Source organism: Lissotriton vulgaris, chromosome 3_1, assembly GCF_964263255.1.
Source record: "Lissotriton vulgaris chromosome 3_1, aLisVul1.2, whole genome shotgun sequence".
Lineage (NCBI taxonomy): Eukaryota > Metazoa > Chordata > Amphibia > Caudata > Salamandridae > Lissotriton > Lissotriton vulgaris.
Window position 1 is genome coordinate 1,850,661,211 of NC_141689.1, and position 22,187 is coordinate 1,850,683,397.

The 22,187-nt window shown below is 43.3% G+C and overlaps 1 protein-coding gene across 2 annotated transcripts in view; it reads right to left on the reverse strand.

Annotated features, from left to right (window-relative positions):
* FBXW7 (F-box and WD repeat domain containing 7) overlaps positions 1 to 22,187 on the reverse strand; it is a 786,853-nt gene that overhangs the window by 245,224 nt on the left and 519,442 nt on the right. The window contains exon 1 of one of the 2 annotated variants that reach the window (XM_086962298.1): positions 2,904 to 3,195. The exons of the other annotated variant lie outside the window; for it this stretch is intronic. Coding sequence (XP_086818424.1) covers positions 2,904 to 3,047 — 144 coding nt within the window. The 5' untranslated portion in view covers positions 3,048 to 3,195. Of the gene's footprint in view, positions 1 to 2,903; positions 3,196 to 22,187 lie in introns of those variants that run through there. 2 annotated transcript variants of the gene reach the window in all.

Here is a 22,187-nt window from a genome sequence, read left to right on the forward strand (position 1 = left end):
TGTGCTGGCCGCTCTGCGTGCGGTGCTGTGAGAGAGGGGCCCTCGCATCCATCCTGGGTGTCCACCTGCTGCCCCAGCGGGGCTCACTGCGCCGGTGACTTTCAGGAAGTCCAGCCGGCGGCCATGTGCCCCCAGTCCATTTATAGGCACGTGCTCGAGAGCCGCTGAATATAACACAGCGTTTACCCTTCGAGCCGCACCACGCGACGCGTCCCTCGTCATCTACACCACACTTCCGGTCAAACTCCTCTCGAGAAAGACAAGAATCAATATCACAACAGGATGTAGACACAGGCTCTTGATGAGCGTCCACATTCGCGGGATCTTCATCCCAAACAATACCCCGAATTCATGAACACAATTATAAACGGCAGCCGGCATATGTTGAATACCATATCTAGTATTTCTTAATGTTCAAGTTCCTAGAAAGCAAAACGCGCGCACGTGGCATCCACGTTGTGGCCCCTACATGGAGAGATCGGCATATTAAAATATTCATATATACTTTGTAATACCATAATTTTCTTTATTACTGTATAACCTGATGGCTTATTATTTTATCTGTTTCTTCATTTTATGTTCTGTTCTTTTGTTATTTAATAAACTCAAACTTAAAAAAAAAGTGTCATTCGCTTTTGGGAGCAAATTAAAGTACTCTGGGATTCTGTCAACAGGAGCCGTTGAAGGCCAGCAGAGCCGGGCTAGCGTCAAGGTGGGTTAGCTCCACTCAAGGCTGAACAAAGTCACCTTGCCATGGTCGGTTTACTGTGAGTCACGGCACAGATACAACAATCCTTACGTAAGAACAGCTCAAAGGCACACAGGGGGGACATGTGTAACCCAAACTCCGCGCAGATCAGGGCTGGGAGTCTATACTGCACGCTCTCTGGTCTGGGTGGGGCAGGAGCGAGCGCGTCTGCGTGGTTCCACAACGGGGGAAGTCTACCCGTGACTGATTATATATATATATATATATATATATATATATATATATATATATATATATATATATATATATATATATATATATATATATATATATATATATATATATATATATATATATATATATATATATATATATATATATATATATATATATTTGTATTATTATTTTTTTGCAGTTTTATAAAGCGCTAACTCGACCCGATGGTATCAGAGCGCTTTACATGGCTGACACTTTTTTTATTTTTTTTTATTTTAGCCATGCGGAGATTAAGTGATTTACCCAGAATCACGGGATGTTTGAGCCTTCCTGTCAGTCTCAAACCTGGCCCGGTCCCCAGCTTTCTGGAAGGCCACTCTAGCCGTAATCCACATCCTCTGCCTTCAGCATCAATCCACCAGCAGAGCAAATACCTTTCAACTTTTAATTATATCTGAATGAGTAATGGGTGCCACGGTATTAGTCAAAGGCATAGAAAGGAAAACAAATTGATGGCGGACTGTCTATACGAGGGAGCACAGGCTGACATGGAATACTACTTGCAGAAAATGTAAAACTTGAAAGAGGACTGGTAGTTACAAACAGGTTAACGCCTCAGGACAGGTTCCAACATGCCGAACCCGCACACGCTCCTCTCAATCACCAGATGTGAACATGAACCAGCTCCAAATCCTGGAGCAGCATCAAGTGGAACACATGGCGCGTAAAGGTCTGGCCTGAACACGTGTAATCTCAACACCCCGAGCACGGGCAGGATCCACGACATTCTCCATGCAGAGGCTAACTCGAAGAACTGCTCTGGACACACCACCTCTCTATGACACAGCGGGCAGTGGCGAATGGCCACCTTGACGCAAAGGCGCTGGAATGACAGAGTGCTTCAAAAACTAGCACAGAGGGGGTCATTAATCAGTTTCTATATACAATCATTTTAATTGTGCTCACTGTTGATAAAATCAATAGAACTGTATTTGGAAAACTGGTTTACATCCATTGCTGGAGGCGAGGCGCACATCAAACTGAAGCACTAGAGCGTTTTTATAAATAAATCCGATTTACTTACATGTTCGCGGTTGCACAAATAGGCATACTTAGATAACGGGTAAAGAAAAACTCTGTGCCTGTCCAGGACTACACAGTGTACAGCTATCTGTCAAGATAAAAACTTAGCAGAATCAGAGCCAAGTGAAAGTGCCGCGGCCTGCGTGGAGCTTGGCTTGCTGGGGACCGAGGCATTGCAATCGCGGACTATCTATATATAAACTGCTAGTCGCATGGTAACACGCTATTTTTATTTACCGTAATTGAAAAAATTAAGATCTACAGGGTACGGGGAATTACATTGTTTTCTACGACTATAGACAGTAATTATATTTCAAAAGCAAAACGAATATTATCTACAGAGAATATGAAAGTTTTAAAAGTTCATGGCCACTTGAACTGAACTCCCCAAATCTTTGAAAAGGCAAAAAAGACAACGTGGAGGAGAAACGGTGCCAAGTGTCCTTCATCCGAAAACGGGGTCGGGGCACCTGGACCGTTAACCTTTCTTTCCACGACTCTTCTAGACGCAGTCCTATGAAGTGAATAAAGCCAAGAGCGCGTGCAAGGACGCAGAGGTTTGTGGAATATAAAAATGACAATTACAAAAAGCCAAACGCAGCTGCTACAAGCAAACATTTCTCGAGATTGCACAGTGACTGGAGGGGAGGAATGCACAGATTAAACACAGACGCCTCGATGCAATCCCCAATCTCCCTCACAGCTCGGGAGGTATGTGGCCCAGCATTGGGTTTCAAGCAAGTGCGTAGCATGGTCGCCCTGGCCCCCTAATGCGACAAGCTAAGCCATGTTTTTATAGCAAAACAGCCATTAATTGGGGGTACGGCGTGCGCCCTCAACCCCGGCCCCGGTGCCACTGCACCTGACGCACCGCCGGTTCTAGGGTTTCACTCACCCGCCGGCGGCAGAAGGGGAGGCCGTACGCCACGATGCTGATACAAAACGTCTTCATCGTCTGGTGCGACAGAGGCTCTTTGGCACCCTTGGGGTCGGCGGTGACGGAGCCATGGCCCAGAGCCTGTTCCTCTGGCGTAGTCATTGGTCTTTAATCCGACGCGACCTCTGAACAGTTACTGTATCTTCAGTGCACGAGCACTGCTAAAACCCCAGCTGATAAGACATTTTCAGATGATTCGGAGTCGAGCTTGGGATCCTGGAACCCAAGGCCTGCTGCTTCCCGTCCAACCTTCTCTGCCCACTGCCCAGTTCGGTCTGCGCTCGGCGCTGCTCGGGCTGTCCTAGTTTAGCCAGGAATTAAAAGCCCCCAGACTGCTCCTGCCACTCAGGCGGCCGAGTCCTGCCTTCTGAGTCTAAGAGAGGGTGCGAGCGTGCGCGCACACATCACTAGGTCGCCCTTATCGGTACTTTCGGCCTTTCCACTCATAGGGACCCTAAGAGCCTATCCACTGGCTTGTTTGATAACGTTTAAAGGCAGGTAAGAGAACTCTAAATAAAGTTCATCACTTGCCCAGAATAACTTCTTTGGCCCGATTTATAAATATGCCAGACATGGACATGTAGTGCCACAGAAGGACTCCTATGTTTGGAGAACATTCTTGACTTTTTAGGAATTCTCAGATAGTTCTATAGTACTCATAGGAATTCGCAACTGTGTCAGATTGTGAGGCTGTTGAGGGGTTTTTAGAAAAAGCGATATCAAGGGCGCACTGCCTCAATTTCTACGTTACTATGTGTTAGTTCAGAAATAGCTGTGCAGTGCGTGAAGAGCAGACGGTAAAACACCCTTAACCGTCTAATAAGTCAGAGACCAAACAACAATAATACAGCTGTGCTCTCGCAACTACATTAAGGTGTTATAAATTACAATACAGTTTGAGGTATGAAAAATGAACAGAAGCAGATTCTTCGGTGTGTTTCTTGTCCCAGCAGGGAGATGGTTTATTGCATCCAGACTTGAGAAGTCTCACAAAATGCCGACACGTGTTTCGTCGTGTGCCGTTGAGTCAACACGACTCTTCAGGGCTTTAGACTCAACACCAAGAATGGGTCGAGGGTAGTCTGGAGCTGGCGGTACTACCGAGTGTAGGTAATTCAAAAAGAGACCATGAATAATCTCTGCTCAAATAAATGAAAGAGTAAGGTTGGAAAGTCCAAGTTGGAAACGTGTATATTTCAGGAGGTAACCGGGAGGGGATCCATCGATCAAGGAACATCCACAAACGTGTTAGTTTACAGGATAAGCGGCGTGTTGGAGTTAGGTATCCCTCCTCTTCAAGTTCCCGGTGGCCGTCTAACGTGAACGGACCACGTTAGACGGCCACCGGGAACTTGAAGGGGAGGGATACCTAACTCCAACACGTTTTCAGAGCTAGTACTTGGAATACTCCTCCAGCCCTACAGTATGGAACAGAGCTAATAGAAAGGGTTTGACCTCACCACTAGAAACACACCTGTTTCCAGACAAAGAATCGCTTTCATTGTGTATACTCTCACACACTTGATAAGGCGGACCCTAGCAGTTTCAACAAAGCGTGACTCTACTGGACTTTCCAACCTTACTCTTTCATTTATTTGAGCAGAGATTATTCATGGTCTCTTTTTGAATTACCTACACTCGGTAGTACCGCCAGCTCCAGACTACCCTCGACCCATTCTTGGTGTTGAGTCTAAAGCCCTGAAGAGTCGTGTTGACTCAACGGCACACGACGAAACACGTGTCGGCATTTTGTGAGACTTCTCAAGTCTGGATGCAATAAACCATCTCCCTGCTGGGACAAGAAACACACCGAAGAATCTGCTTCTGTTCATTTTTCATACCTCAAACTGTATTGTAATTTTTAACACCTTAATGTAGTTGCGAGAGCACAGCTGTATATTTGTGTCAGATTGTGGGTTGTAGCCCCTTCTGCACACAAAAATGGAAGACGTTTATATTTCCATGAGTAGCAGTGTGATGGGTCACTCAAACTGCACTTGAAAACATTATCTCTTTTCTCCAAGGGCTAAATATATTTCCCCATAGAGAAACTCTTCAACTACGACTCCACCAATTATGGGCGTGTACCCTCCCAAATCACATTTTAAAAGAAATGTACTCCTGCAATTGACAGGGCTAAATCTACAAGCCTTTGAGGGGTGGGAAACCTCAACGAGCACCCACCCACATGTGCTAGTTTGTGTCCAAACCAACTGTTGCTGACTAATCACCCAATATTGCTCCAACATCCACCAGTAACAGCAGAATTTCCTTACACAGAAATTCTGGTACACGATTTTAGTGTAATTTCCATGTGAGCAAATCCTATTTTCAAAGATAAAATCCCATCACTTCTGATTCTGTAAACCATGAAGGGTACTTTGCACTCTGAGATGGCATTTCATGCACACTCAAGTTCCAATTGGCCCTGTTTCACTGTTGTCTTTCTAGAAAACAATGCGTTAATAGAGGTTTCACGGTCCACAGGTCCGAATTGATTTAAGGGGCTCAAACAAAATAATATTTTGGTTTCTTTTAATTATTAATATTTACACTTCAGCTGCATTGGTGATTTTTCCTACACGTGTAAAGTGATGAGAGTACCACTCAAACTACCAATGTACATATTGTGTGTTTTGTTTAGGACTAATAATACATTTGTAATTACCCTTTCTGTTCTCTAAATTTGCTGCATATCCATAGGCCTAATAATGAGGGGTACCTGAGAGATGGTTACTAGGCCCTAAAACAGGGATTTCAGCTTGTGGCTAGAGATTTGCCTTGGAATTAAAGTAACAAACATCGATGTTTCAGACGCAACTGTGCAGGGAAGGAGACAAGCAAAGTGGTCCCTACAGATGAATGTCCTTTAACACTAGAATCTGCCATCAGCTTGTAACTCCAAAGCCACTGTTACCAGCCCTTGAAGTTCATGATGTAAAGATTTTGAACTCTTTAATGAAGGGAATGTTGTTTTGTAAGTCAACTGTATTATCAGCGGTGAAACCCTTCCTCCAATACTTTGGATCTGAAAGCCTTTGAAAGTACCACCCACAATGCTTAGACACTTTCAGGACTCCATTGTTATTTCTTCATCCTCCGTACAAATGTATGGCGACTCATGACAAATGTCAACCTGCAGGCATGGATAGGATATCACACAATTTCTGGGCTTGGTGACATTGCACAAATGTGGAAAGGGAGGAATGACTCGAATCTGAAAGAGTAAATATATAGGAGGTTTCCTGTACTTGGACATCACCATCTTAGGACTTCACAGATTCCATCCTGACCCTGCCATCTCTGGACATACTATTCTCTAAGACCGGCTGACAGGGAATCAAGGCGGCCTCGCTTGTTGCTAAAATATGGAAAAACATTCCAGATAAGTGCAGTTGTTAGGACTGCTTTTTGTTCCGAAAAAAACAGAGTGGATGTATTTTTCTAAACTGATACCCCCAGTGCAGATTCCCCTGCATGAAATGTGTTGTTGCATTAAGGTGTCCACCTATTAGGCTCCTGATTCAACACTATGCACTCTTCACGGAGTTGAGAAAAATACTCAGGCTTCCCATTGAGAAAGGAACTTCGTTTAAAACCTAAACAACCCGACCTTTATGGTAGGACCTAACCCGAAACCACAAAAGGGAGTAATGCATGTTCTGTGCTATGCACCAGGTTCACTTGCACAGCTATCAATGTGCACCAGGACAATGTCATCGGGTCCCAGAGAACTCAGGGGCCCAGTGAACCCGGATTATTGCTCCATTTCACTACCTGAACAGCTGGCAAGAGGCCCATTTTCCCTTCTCCTTCTAGGGCAAAGGCACCTTCACTATCTCAATGTCACTTAGTGGCTTTTATGCTAGGATCCAATGAATACAGGATTTCATTTAGCTGCCACTGAATGCCATTTAAGTTTTTACTGAGACTTCATACCTTATAGGAGGTTGCTATTTGTAGTGGTGCGTTTTATTACGGATGCTTGAACAGCAATACTGCCCGGAGGTGCATGTAAGACAAGTGGATAAATAAATAAGTATAGTCTTTCCAGATGCCTTAAGGGCACATCGCAAAGAAATAACCTTAACAAAGGAGGAACAGTGCATAAAAAACATTTTCTTATTCTTCATGGTTAGCTGACAGCTTGTCAGGCAATTTAGAGTGCAAACCGCTGTGAATTTCTACCCATTGTGAAACTGCTACACTATACCATTTGCTACCCACTGTAAAACTGCTATCAACCGTGACCTGCCTCTACTTCCACCGCATTATCCCCTAAAGCCAGTACTCTATTAAATGCACCCTCTTTCACTTCACTATATTCTTTTGTGCTGTAATGTGCCAACTCCTAGATCCAATTTCCCCCAGCACTCCTTGCACAAAGTTACAACTTTACTCACTACCACATACCACAAGTCCAACTCACTCACCTTTCATCACAGTGTCGCAGCTGTCAAAACCAAACCACAGCATCGACCCACAAACACTGGGCATAAAAGCTGCAGATCTATACCCCAAGACTTGCAACAAAGATGCAATTTAATTTTGCCTATATGGGCTGCCCCTCAAAGACATCACAGCCTGGTCCCTCCAAAACGTCGAAGAGGAGGATCTCTTGTAAGTGATACCAGAGTTCTGTCTCTTCCTTTTGTCTCTCTGGGATGGCTTGTCAAGCAGTATGAATGTTCCCCCACCCTCTTCCTCTCTCAGGGACAGGCTTCACCCCTCCGGATGGGACTGCTGTATGGGGAATTAGGAAGGCTCACCAGGGTCTAATTAAGGGATGATTCGGAGCAATTCCAACCAAATTAATATTTTTTTTACACTATGGACCTTGGTGTACCTAAAGAAAGACGTTAAGCTCTTCTCTAGGATCTGCCAATGTGAAGTTACTAATTTGGCGCAGCTTCCGCCTACAATGTAAATGTAAATATAGTAAATCACTACAGACACACTATAGTAAAAAATAAATGGCAATACTTCTTTTTGAAAGTCTGATTAAATTATAAGCCCTGCACATGTTATAAACAATTATTTGAATGACCCTTCTGTGACAGGCTACTGGTGCACATGTACCAGGCTGAGTTAGACAGTAATCTCTATCGCTTAGCCTAAACATAAATGCACAAGCATGTGCGGTTCTCATCACTTGCCTCAAGCGCAGAGCTTCATACCCCAACTGTGCAGCAGTGGCACTTACTTAAAAAGTAGGAACTGGTGCAAGCACTTTAGTCCATTTCCAGAGCTTAAAGTGAGCGACACTCAGACTCACTCATAGCAAAGATCCAAAAACTGGGTGGTGAAAGAGCAGCACATCTAGGGGATCTAAATAGGACAGAACACCAGTCATCACTCATAGATAAACTGATATGTGTCCCTGGACCTGCTGTTAGAACTTCACTTATGTAAAAGGGATAGCAGATTGAGGACCTAGATGAGAATACAAAACAATCTTCCTAATCAGGATGAGCAAGAAGTATGGAATTCAGTTTCATAGTAAAAGAAAATGCATATTTTTTCATGTTCACTCTTCACAGTTACGAACTGATGCCGCTGGGTTTTTGCCTCAGAGATCACTAAGCCCGGCTAACCAAATGCCAGTGTTCTAACCCCGTACAGAGTGTATGTCGAATAGGATATCCCCAATTGGTAGATACCGATTAACTTATCTGTCCCAAATATATGGTACCCAAGGTACCTAGGGGCATGCAAGGCTGAGTGTCCACCCAGGACTGCAGCACTGATTGGTCCACCCATGTGAGTCAAAGCATAAAATGGCTCCAAGCCTGCCACTGCAGACTGGAAGTGCCGGTGTAAACTGGTAGTTCAAGTTTGCCATTTTTAAGCAATTGAAAAGCCTCAACGTCCCATAAAAATATATGCAAGTCTCCCCTTAGGAGGACTATTTAGCCCTAAGGCAGGAGGCTGCATATTATTAAGTAGGACATGGATTTTTTTTCAACATGTCCCAATTGCACAGCTTCCAAATTGTCATATTTTTTGCTATAGAGTAGTTAGTAGCCCAATTGGCTAACACAGCTACCAGCTGACCACTCACTCTGGCTAACTTCTGAATGGGACTACTAAAATGGGGACTTTAAGATGTCACATTAAGCATGGCGTTATAGCAGACTTTATGTCCAAGTCGAATTTAATGCCACTTTTATGGAAATGCAACTTTTAGAAAGTTGCCACTCTCTGACCCCGTTTGACCAGTTGCATCACAGGGTCGCTGGCCACCAGACAGCTTTCTTCCCTCCTGGGTAGTCATGTAAACGACTCCCAGGCGAAGCAAGAATAGTAGTCTGTTCAAGGGAGAGGTCTCTTGCAGGAAGTCACACAGGGTAGTGACCCAAAAGATGAGCTGAAAGCAAAGCCGCCTATGATGGGAAAATGGCGATCACACTCCTGCCTCTTTGTTTAAGTAGACAGGCTGGCCATGGGGACAGAGAGAAAGACCAGTGCCCAAACCGGTTATCCTCTGGAAGTCATGTCCCCAGGTAGACACACCTCTAGGGTGTGCTACCAAGCTATTAACATTTGAAAAAGGAGGTCAGCCATCTTGTGAGTGGACAGAATAGTGCACTCTGGAATTGCTAGATGCCAGACATAGCCAGAAGTTGTAACAGGGCGGCAGCGATACTGGTAGCCCATGAGCTAGAGACCACATCATCCCAGGGCAATTTCTGGGCAGAAACCTGGCATCCCTGGCACCCTGAGATAACAACAGAACTAGAGACAGGACCGATGAAGGACTGCCCTGCTCATCCCTGGACTTGGCAAAGAAAGAATGCAGAGTCTGCTGGACTGCACCTACTGCATCATTGGCTTGCGAAGAGAGGACTGTGCCTGCTGGCTTGATGAAAAGTCCCTTCCAAGCCCAAAAGAAGTGACTCCAAGAGTCAGTCAGCTAACCCCCTGGAACCAGCACTAGGGCCATCAAAGCTGAAGTAGTCCATCTCTCCAACTCAGTAGCCACTTTTGGAGGATCGGCAGTGACAGTTGCTGGTTGCACCATGAGACCGATCCTTGATGGTCAAAAGTAGAACCCAAGCCTGCCAGACCTTGGAGTATTGTCTGAGTCCAGATTGGCACATTAGCCTCCACCAGAGGATACCACTGTGATCGTTGGAGACCTGTAGCCCAGCAGCATCTGGTCTTCTACTAGCTCAAGGAGGACTTAGAGGGGCCCAGCCCTCTGTGGCCAAAGTCACCTCAACTAACCCACGGACCGAGGAGTACTCGGAAGGACACCTCTACGGACCGCACAGCACCCAGAGCATCCTTCATCTCCTGTGTCCACAGAATAAGGACCACTCCATTGAAGTCTATGGCCGTCATGCTTTAAAGTCCAGAACTAGACTGGAGAATACTTTGGTGGCCAGGTAACTGACCAAATACTCCTTAGTGGACCCTCTGACCTTTTCCCTGTAGATTTGGTTGCCCCGTCAGGCCGGAGTAGTTGATCAGAACTGTGGAAAACTTATCAAAAGTTTACAAACTCTACGGTTACCATGCTTGTTCGCGGTTGGATTGAGATTTACCTTTTATTTAAAAATCTATACCTCTGAAATCATCTGGGGGATTTGGCTTGTCTTAGCCTCTAAAATTCATAAACATATAATCTATTTTTATAAATTATTGTAGGATTTCTTTTGGGTTGTGCTACTTTCTTATTTAGTTATTTAGGGCTGTTAACAATGCTTTACTAGTTCCTTTGTTTAAGCCACAGGCATAGTTGGTACAAGAACATGTTCCGTGTGATCATTGATGAAGATGTGACAGGGGGATCAGTGCAGCAACATTTAGAGTGTTGTCTGTTGCTGCAGCATAAACTAGCCAAATATCCTAATATTGACGTATGATTCAACTATCTTAATGGTACATATTCCCAGCTATAATGAACAATCCATAAAAAGTGGGATATGTAAGAATTTGGGGCAACGGCTCATGCTGCCTCATTTCTATTCAACCATACTCTTTTACGTCACAGTGGAGTCTCGTGTGTCATGTCTCGTGTGTCATGTCATGGCAGACCATAGATGACCCTGGGGGCACAGCGACAAGCCAACGCTAGGCCTCCTGTTACATATGGTGATCCCCCTCCAGTCCACTGTCAGTGAGCTGACCTTATATCATCTCCTGACTCTCTATGTGGGCTTGGCGTCTGGGGGTTTCCTCAAGTCAATCAACATGGCCACACATGCTTTCATCTCATCCTCCAACTTTTCGTCTTGTCTGACATGCTTCATGCATACTTCCTCTGCCACTGCCCATTCAGACATGTCCCTAAGCCAGTCCCCATCCCTCGGGGGCTCCACCAAGGCCACTTAATAGCTAAGCGGCGTTTCGCCAAAGGCAGGCAGAGTGGTATACATTTACTCCTAAGTTTCATATCTTCGGGTGAGGGATCCAGGCTCAACATAACCTGCCGTATCGTGTAATGCAACGCCCCAACCAGTGGTTCTAATAAGATTTTCCAGCATCTCCTGCCAGAAGGATGTCAGGGATGGGCAATGCCATATGAAGTCCGCCTTTGGTCTTCCACATCGGGTGTAGCAATCCATTCGGTTATTATAGATAGTATGTAGCTGTAGTGTTTTTGGAGACATGTCTGATGTACGTAATTGTACTGTATCAATTTCACTCTGGCATTGGAGCTAACCGCCATTACCCCCTCGTGTACACGTTCCCATTCGCTGACAGTAATGGGCTCGAGCACCTCCTCCCATTTTGCATGTTGGCCCGGGAGACTGTCCCACAATGCTCGGTATACGTTTGAGATCAATGTACACCCCCCCCCCTGTCATGGACAGTAGTGCTGTCAGTGTATAGGAGTGCAGCAGCTCCTCTGGGAAGTACAGCCACAACTTGTATGCTGTTGCCGAAATCCTTGCGTATTGCAAGTATTGGCCTGTCCCTAGTACATAGGACGCTGTAGCGTCCTCCCTCGTGATAAACTGGACACCAGGGTACAGGGCACTCAGCATGTCGCAACCTCCAAAACTCCATTTCTATACAAACATAATCCTGGCTATCTTGAGGAACGGCTGCAGGGACCACATTGGCATATCCGGAACATACGGGCCTAGTGTATCACTCTCATGACTGGCATCTCCCTTAGACTAGACACCTGGCAGATACTATAGGGTGTGCCCGGCTGCTCCCTCTCAACACAGACAGTGATGACCCACCATGGGGGCCACGCAATAGCCCTTTCCCACAGTGGTCATCGGGGTCCAGCCAGTGGATAGCATGCTGTAAATGTGCTTGCATGTTACTATGCTGGGGACTTCTAAGCCCTCTTTTCCCAGGTCATCTTGAACATAGCATGAGTTATCAGGCTGAAAAATATTCATCAATGAAGCTATGATTTTTCTCCAATCAAAGTGGATGCAATTCAGAAACAATGAAATATGAGAAAAGATAGTGTATTTTGAAAGGAATTCAGGCTCTCTACCTAAAAGCAAACTACTGGCCTGCAATACTTACATTTTGGAGAATGTTAGGGATTGTGTATAAATGATCCTCAATACCAGGTATAATATCCTGCAAGCCGCGCTACTGGAAAGAATTTCTCATCATTTACATATAAATTGGGACTTCTGGCACAGCCTGCCTCCTACAGGCTAGTGTCATGGCTTGATCCGTATGCAAATTCTTATGAGGATGTTTATATACATTTTTGAGTATTGGCTAAGCAGAGTTGACCAGATCCTAATGTCTCCGGAGGGAATAAGGTACAATATGAGGACAGCAAACCAATATTTTTCTATGTGAATGTTGCCCAGGGGTCTATATAGGGCAGAGAGCAGTTATTCTGCCGATTCCTGGACTTCAGGTCACTGTTCTACACAGTTGGCAGATATCCACTTTTGCACAGGCTGTGAGCTTAGAGTATTAACATAACTTGATAGACACTTAACCAAAACATCACCCTGGAACACTGTCTTGTGCTATTTACTGTCACAAGGTGCTCAATACCTAGCAAATACAAGAATTTAATGGTGCCAGACCAGACTAATACACGGGCATCCATTATTGAATCATTCAGTCAAAGAAGAAACTTAACCATATTAGAGCTTAATCCATAGTAATACCATATTTCTAACTTATTCAGTTCTCCAGGTGAAAGCTGGCACTCTAGCAGGAGACTGGAAACCCAATGCAATGGTAATTACCTTGACGAAAACACAATCTTGGACTTTAGCCTTCAGCCGCTGACGATATCCTGGCACTTGGAATAAGCGGAGTTGGAAGTGGTTAAAATCCATCTGCCTATATCTTACATTTACTTCAAGTTTATTGTGGGCGGCATCTATAGAGTTGACAATTCATTCCAACACAGCAGGTTATTAGCCGGACATAGCCAAAGTCAGTGGCGCGAGCAGGTTGGAACTGAAATGTATGCCATGCACAGGAGTCTTCTCTAAGGATACACCACACACATTGTTAATGGTTCATCTGTTTTTGGTCAGTCAATAACTTGTCGGTGCAGAATTTGTGGGAGTGCAAAACAAAGACGTTCCCATGGCCAGCCCTTGAAAGGATGAGTGCCCTTGAAAGAAGGCCTTGATCGATTGCCAAGCTCTCCAGCACAAGGCCTGAGGAAGAGCTGCAGGAAGGCCTGAAGGATAGCCCTTCACTCCCCTGTCGCTCTCTGCGGAGCCGTGCATTTTAAAAGATTCTGGTGTTCCGCTTTTAATCACAGAACATACAGCACACAAACATTTTAGGGACAGTGATACCATACCCAAGAAAAATTAGAACAAACTAGAGCCAGTCTCGGCTGTTGAACAAAATGACCGTCACTTTGAATACCAGCACAATTATCTGACCAACACTTAGGAGAGTCAGTAACCAGCTTATGCAGAAGAGGGAATGGTACGCACAGAGTAATGAGCTATACCTCCAAAGCTACCTGGGGAATAAGCGGAGAATCAAGAAACAATGTCGAAGTCTACCCCTCCCACCCTACAGAGAAACGCCTCCATCAGCAGACCAACTACAGCAAAAGCCTAGCATCAAACCTCTACGACGACAGTGAGTGTATATATAAAATGCAGTTTAGAGGAATTTATCAATCATGTTTCTTCCAAGCAGTAGAATTCCCGCATGAAAAACTAGGCTTTACATTAAACATTACTGGGGTCTCTAAACAAAACGAAAAAATAAAACCTCGCCCTACTTTAATATATTGCTTTGCAAATTTGGTTTGCATATGTACATCATTGAAGGATTAAAGAATTAGATATTTAAAGAATTATTTTATTGATAGAGGTGTACGATCATGTAGTCAAGCCTTTGTAGATTGTTTTAAGCCAATGGACATAATAATGAAGGCACATTTTACAAAATTTCTAATTCTTGCAAAAATGAAATTGGAAGTCAGTGATTTGAGTATACTAAATTTGGAAGTTACTAATAGCTAGAGAAGAATTCTGAATTGCACATGCGAATTTGCATACATGTAATGAAGGCATAACTCTAAATTACTCATATTTTAATATTGGCCTTGTTGACTAGCAATAATGATTAACTAAATTAGTGTATATAATGTATTCTCAATTATTCGCTGTAGAAATAGTTATGCTGAGGGTTACGATGGATCTCTGATTATAGTTATGTTTTAATGGGTGTGTATTGATGATTTTTTTGTAAGATTTTAACTAATCAAGCAATAAAGTTATTATTAGTATTATTATTATTATTAGCTGAACTGAGACTCAAAGATAAACCCTATATTTTAGACTGCAGAGGATAGAGCACACACAGTTCTAGCGATGGTGCCTTGCGCCATAGGAGGCACGAATGCCACCATGCCAATGTAACAGGTGACCAGAATGTTCACTCACTGCGCCCCATCACGGTGGTTCAGGATGGAGAGCTGGATAAGAGTAAACATACATGTGCTCATAAAGAGAGGGACGCTCACACACATTGAAGAATGCAGGTGCTACTTTATTTCGTTTTCTGAGAGGGGTGTGAGTAAAACTGCAAAATGGAATGACTGAGCCAGAACAAAGCAGAATATTAAAAGGAGGCGGAAACGCGGATTAAGGCTTAGCTAAAAAGCCTGGACTGCTGGAACATGTTCAGTTCATCATTCTTTTTGGACAGCAAACAAATATCGCAGACAAGGAGGCAGTTGACTGCCAGTGCCTCAGGAGAAAATATGGGCTGAGATTCTGAATAGGCTCCGATTATGTTATTGTATTACTATTTTTATAGTGTTACCCACTAATGTTAAGGCAGTGTAATGCATTCTCTATTTGGGAACATTCTATGGCTGTTGGGGTTGGAATGTCCTCCACATGGTGAATAGGCATGCACCCCAGCCCAGAGTGTCCATCTGCAATTTAAACTCATATTGCGACTTTTATTACACTAGATCATGTCATGCTGTAACGTGTGCCCAGAAGCATAGGCCTGTCCATGCCATCGTGAGGTCCAGGGCCTGTCATGTGACCTACAGGGCTGCACCTAGCTTGCCCCAGGCAGACAGTGGCCAACTAACGAGGACTTGGAGTATCACATTAAGTGGCAGTGGCAGCATACTAGTGCAACCCAGACCCTTTTCCTGCATCAGTGTGAGTGCGGTCTACTGATACCACTCGTGTACAGTTCAGCTGTGATATATTAGCCTGAACATTGCCCTGGAGTCCTGTGTGCAAGGAGGGTGAGAGAGAGTGCAGGCACCTGCACCCGCACCCAGTGCATTAATAACACATGCCTTCTAGTATGACTCTCTGGATAGTTTGAGTCGGAGTCCTGGGGTCAGAGGGGTCCATTCAGGATGCCCCTGGCTTAGCATGGCACCAGGAGAAGGATTATGACATCTACCCTCAAACAGTGGAACTCTGACCGGCCCAGAAGCTGCAACTGCCTCCAAAGAAAACATTGGAAGAAAATCGGCTTGGACGCTGCAGCCGCCACAGATGAATGCATGAATGCAGCTGAGCAGAAGGGAAACAGCTGCTGCATTGGGTACTGCTGCAGTCCACCCTGAGACCATCCAGTAAACCTTGTCCTGGGTGAGGCCAGCATCGCGGTTCTCCTTGAGAAATGAAAGTCCAGTAGCGAGGACGAGAGAGCAACCCGCATCCACGGCACGGCTAAAACTGCTACAAGGAACCAGCAGGTGAGCTGTGAGGCTTATCATGCACACTATGGAAAAAGACCCGGAGGCACCTGGGCAAGTCCGATGCACTCAATTGAAACTACATTATAAAAGAACAATTAAACATTGAATCGTGTTGCTCACAGACCCAGTGAGAGCTTTATGAGCGATCTGCACCGGAGCTCAATCTAACCTGACACCAATAAGGGGTTGTGGATGGTAATAGCAGGATCTCGAGTGTAAGCGGAGGGAGGGCGATTACCAGGAAGGCAGGTGAGGGTGTAGCGTCTCATGCAACTTGGCACAACCTATTATGGTAAAGGCAAAATGAAGGTGCAGTACATAAAAAATCAAGAGAGAAGTGAATTCTTAGAAGGTTCTTCTTTTTATTAGAGAACAGCGGTACACAGCCAACGCGTTTCGTTCCCCAGTGCCAAGGGAAACTTCGTCAGGGCTAATTGTAGGATGTGAGGACTTCTTGTAGTCGAACCAGAGAACAGTAAATGTCCGTATTTTTGTCGAAGAGGTAGTCATATGAAAAACACATTCATCATCCCGGTCTGCTGCTGTGTTCTTTCGCTGTCTTGGTTCAACTTGTTATGTTGTACTAATTGGCTTGTGTACTATTAAGTACAGCAATGGTATTAAAGTACTTTCTTTTTCATAAAAGAGAAGCAGTGGGCTAGACATGGAGGTACTCTGTCGGTTGATGGGTTCTGAGCTCTTGCCCCTACACCATGTCCTCGGGAAACCTTTGACTGCTCACCCTTGGCACCCTAAGACTCAGTACAGAAAGGGTTGCGCTTGGCCCGGTTTCTAGAGCCATAACAGGACAGAAACCAGGAAACTCAGGCCCTCGGTCTAACGTGCATCACAATAAAAAGTCCCAAATCCATATAAACTTAAAAAGACAGAGCATCAATGAATTAAATGCAATTGCAACTATATGGGTAAAACTGAAACATCAAGCAGCATAGTCCATTACTAACAGAAGAACAAGCCGCAATGGTTTTTAACCATACTGGCAAGTGCACAGGGCTGAGTGCATAACTAGAAACAAGCAGAAGCCCACACCAATTTGATCAGCTTTGAAAAAACAGTATATCTCAAACCTGGGTAAAAAAATAAAGTCTTTGAGATTACACTCGAAATTGAAAGTTTGATATGACTATATGTTTAAAGGCAAGAATTAAATAACTTAGCACCAGCATCCTCAATTGAATGCTCACAGGTTTCAACAAACTTCCACTTGAGGGTGTCAAGTTTAGAAGATAGTCTAGAAAGAAATGTGTTAGGTTGCTTAACTGCCTCAACTCATAAATGTACATGACCCTACCTTTTATGTTTAAAGTCAACAGTTTGCCTGACCAGGTGGGCTTGTCTTTCCAGCACATGGTAAGAATTAAGCAATCCAAATACAATGTGAATAGCTCTATATTACAATTCATGTTATTTCAACAGTAGGTGATAAGACCCTCTTACGTATGCTGTCATGCAGAACTGAACTCCTGATATTAGTACCATGGCTTGTATCAAGGCCTTTTGTGAAAATAGTACTGATACAGATATCGTATACAGGTGGTAATTAAGTGTTTTTTTTACCAAAGAAATTAAGGGTCAAAACATAACTTCTCATCAAAACCTGTCCCCAAGATTTCGGATGGTATTTACAGGAACAGAATGTTGAGAGGGTAGATCGGATGGCCCTAGTGGACAGGTGTTAAGTGTTTACAGTGCATCATTAAAATCTCTGTTTACTAACATTTAAACAAAGATACTTTTTGTTCAGGTTTTGACTGCTAATAAAGTTTTCGTCCTGAGCTATATCCTGTGAGTCCCAAATGAGGTCTAAAGAACTTTGGTATTGTTGCGACAATTTAAATGACAATATAAGAGGTCACATTTAAATCCAACAGATTTACATTTTTCTAATGTAAAAAACGTTTTTACTTAACTATTAAGACGTTTTCATTTTTACCATGAACGATTTACTATTTCTAGCCCCTTCAGGCGCAACAATCAAGTTGTTGTAATGGTGAGTTGTAGTAATAGTTAACATTCGAATTTAAAATCTTTTCAAACTAAACGTTCTCAAACTTAAAACTTTTAATTTTTTTAATTAAATGTTCATGACTAAAAATATTTTATTAATGCTTTGAACTACATGCCTGATGCCATTTTAACTGAATGGAATAAAAGTTCACCTGTTCTCTTTTTGATTCAGGAGCTCACTGTGTGAGCTCTTCTGACAGCACTTAACAGAGAAGGACTAATTCTAATTAATAATAATGTTTTTTCTCCATTTCTGTCCAAGGATCCCTATTTACATCAGTCAAACGAGTAGAAGGGGTGGGAGGAGGATTGTTGAGGGGTTTATGCATCAACATGTAGTCCAGGGAGTTCAAATATATCATAAGGAAAAATAGGGAATCCGCTGCTGGGAATCTTTATAAAACTTTCATTAGTAGAACACAGAAGCACACAAGACGCACTCTCGACTATCTGAACAATTGATATCCAAGGATAAGGCATGTTTACTGATTGGTTGACAACAAACCACATAACCATAGGCAGAAAGGAATATGTGCAGTGTCAGAGGGGACATCTCGAATACGAGGAGAACTTGTTTCAATGAAAAGCAATTTAGGATTGAGTTGAGTGAAATTCCATGATCCATTACATATTTTTGCAAAGGAGTTAAATAATTGAAATAATTGTTGAATTAAGTAATTTAGAAGGGAACTGAAAGATTTCCGACATGCATTAAGCTGACGAATATGTAATGTAAAAAGTATGTAATGGATGGCTGATCTCAATTAGAATTAAATTATAATAAGGGAATATATACATATAATGATTCATTTATTAACCCTCTTATAAAAAAAAGTGAATATATTAGAAGAAAATGCAATATTTCCGAAGTATGTGCCCTCTTTAAATGGAACAAACCGTTCAATTTGTCATGCTAGGAGATATATATATATATATATATATATACACACAGAATGGCTGTCGTCACAGCCGAAGCGCGTCTCTCCAGTAGCTGGATCGAGGGAGGCCCATTGCATTAAAGAAGCTCTATACCTGCAATCCTCGCTTGCGTACTCTTTTCCTTAGGGGGCATGGTCGTATACATATATACACAATTCATGCCTTCTGTCAATTTATTATACATTTTATACAGTGGTTCACGGGGCCTAGGGCGACTCAGAGTGCTGGAACAGAGAGAAATCGAAAGAAACATTCTGAATGGTAGGGGCCAGCGCCAGATGTGTGGGGTGACCCTAGTCCCGGCAGTCGTGGACTTCAAGAATGCAGAGCTCTCGGAGCATACACGCCGCGCATCAAAACGGCTAAGACACAAAGCAGAGCGTTGAAAAATCCACTGTAAGGATGGGGGTGTTCGTGGGCTAACTTAAATTAGTGAGCGGGAAGAATGCATGCGCTTAGCATTCGTTCTCTGAGAAGGCGTAGTTCATATGCTTGATTTTTCCCAAGAAGAATACTTCATTGGAATCCAAAAACAACCTGAACGCGGGTGCACTGCTTTTACTATTCCCAGTCACTCTGTGCCTTTCATGGCCTCTTATTCACAATGTCTTTGATGCTTAGATCTACTTCTAAAGAGCACTCACTCCTACATCAGCCGCGCTGTTCGTGATACAACCGTCCACCCTCAAAGATTAATTAAAGTTCTCACGTTTATAGATTCAAAGTTTAGATAGACTAGAACTAAGCTCTCAGGTCCGTTCCAACGCCATCACTGCAGTGAAAAGAAGCTGCACGGTTAGCAACAGCTCTGCTCTATATATATACACCATCACTTACATTTTTTAGAGTCTTCCCTAAAAGCTGGTTGACTACTGCCATCCTCTGGCCACCAAGAGCATTACAGTCTTTCCTGCTAGTGCCTGCAGTCCATCCTTCTCTCAATCTCAGAGACGGTAGGCAATAACACGACAGGCCACAGTGAGTCATCTAATAATTTATACCTGGACTTTTAAAAAACAGGTCTTAACCAGAAATGTGTTAACGAGACTACGTAACGCAAGTCGAATAACGACGTGTTAAATAAACGTAAACAACAACTTTTTTGGACAAGTGTTACAAGAGTTATTTTCCCTTTAAAAGCCACAGACTTCCAACAGGAGAGCAGGGAAAAGGACCATCTGCACTGAAGTAGAGGCAACATAGGCCCCTTTAACACAGTGACCTGGTGAGGAGCGGTTATCACACAGTAGCAGACAATGTGATTTTGGAACCCTATCAGAGAGGGGGATTCCAACTCGTGCAGAGGCTCCAGCACCAGCCTATACGCTTGGGATTGCTTCTTAGAGGGCATAGACTGGCTGTCGGGCAGCAATCTGTACAAAACAGTCCACTAAAAGCACAGCACTAAAAGGGCACCCATGAAATATTTCAGTATTGTCATGGTGTGCCAACTTAGGAGGAGCCGCAGCAGAAATGTTCCAGGTTTTCCAGCTACAAGATAATTTTAAGACAGTGGTGGCAAACAATGCATTCTTTCATTCAATTTCACTAAATAAATCTAAAAGTCATAAATGAAAGAAGTAACTCAGAAAGAGCAAGTTATCTTTGATTACGCTCTTTCTGGTGGATCCTCTAACTGAAGAATACTGATCTAGTGAATTGATCCAGGTTCCAGACTGGACCCCAAAACTCTTGGAATTGCTCCTACGCACCGACAGGGGGCCCCATCGACCTCCGGGGGTAATTCCGTGCCACCTCCAAATATTATTACTGAAGAAGGTTTCTATGCATCATCAACAATGTGTATTATGCATTTTCACACGAGTTTACAAATACAGACTGATAGTGTAAATGTTTTTTCATCAAATTTCGTATGATGTACAGAAGTGAGTTTAATAATATGCTTCAGTTATGCCACATATATGTGTAAAACGCCATCTTGAACACGATGGAAGTCACCTATGTAGCTCACTTCAGATTCCCCACCTGCGCACATACTCTCCTCACTGACTTCGCAGTTCACAGTCAAGCTGACGTCTCATTTGTTTATTTTGACTGCGGTATTGGTTTACTCACAATGAACTTTCCATGGCATGGCATGAAATTGTTACTTGTAACTATAGCTTTTGTTTCTACATTGGACCTCTTCACTTGAAGAAAGTCTTATTGTCAATGTTATATATTTTATTTGATTTATCCATATGAGCTTAACATATTCATAAAATGGGTTAGTGCTTAGGTGCTAAGCAATATGTTTATTTTCTATGTGCTCTGATTTGCTGAAAAAATTATGTATTTTCTTACATCACAAAGAATCAGCAGAACTGTTGATTTAATATGCAAGAATTGTGTATAAAAACGCTGTGATTTTGGGGTTGAGAGATTTTCCTGTTCTACTAGAATATTTTCAGATTTTTACATACTCTCTACAACTCTGCATTTGAGAACCTTCATTGCATTGCCACTGTACCACTAATTTCGAAAGTTTGTTATAAAACCCTTTATCTTTTCATTGACACCTGCACCACAACTCTCCTATCATCAGAGTTGCTTTTCGAAAGAGCGCTTTTCATTGACCTAGAACTCAGTTATTGAGTGGACCCCATTACTTAATGAATTGTTTTACTCTGGTGATTTGATGTTTGTGGAAGTGCATTAATGTGCAGACACATTATCTAATACAATTGAGGTTTAACCAGGTCTCTGATCCAGTAAGTGTGGGAGATTTGAATAAGGTAACTTTTCAGGGTATCTAAATTTTGGGGGCACTGTTTGCTCCCACATTATACAGAGCTGCATAAAGGGGCTAGCCATAAGTGGTGGCTTGAACTTAATCCACATAAATTCCTTGCCCAAGAATGCAGAGAATAAATAACAGAATTTATCTTCAAATAGCAGTCTTTAATACCGAAAAGTCCACTCCACAGAATGGGGTGGACAGTGATCAGTGACGAATCTACAGTTAGACTGTCTACCACAAGGAATATGCTACTTACCAGTATGCATCTGTTCTTGGCATAGAGGGCTGCAGAGTGGTACATTATGAATAGATCGCCATCTGGCGTTGGGCTCGGATGATTGCACTTTGTTTTTCTCTTGGAGAGTCTTTTGTCTCTTGGTGACTCCTC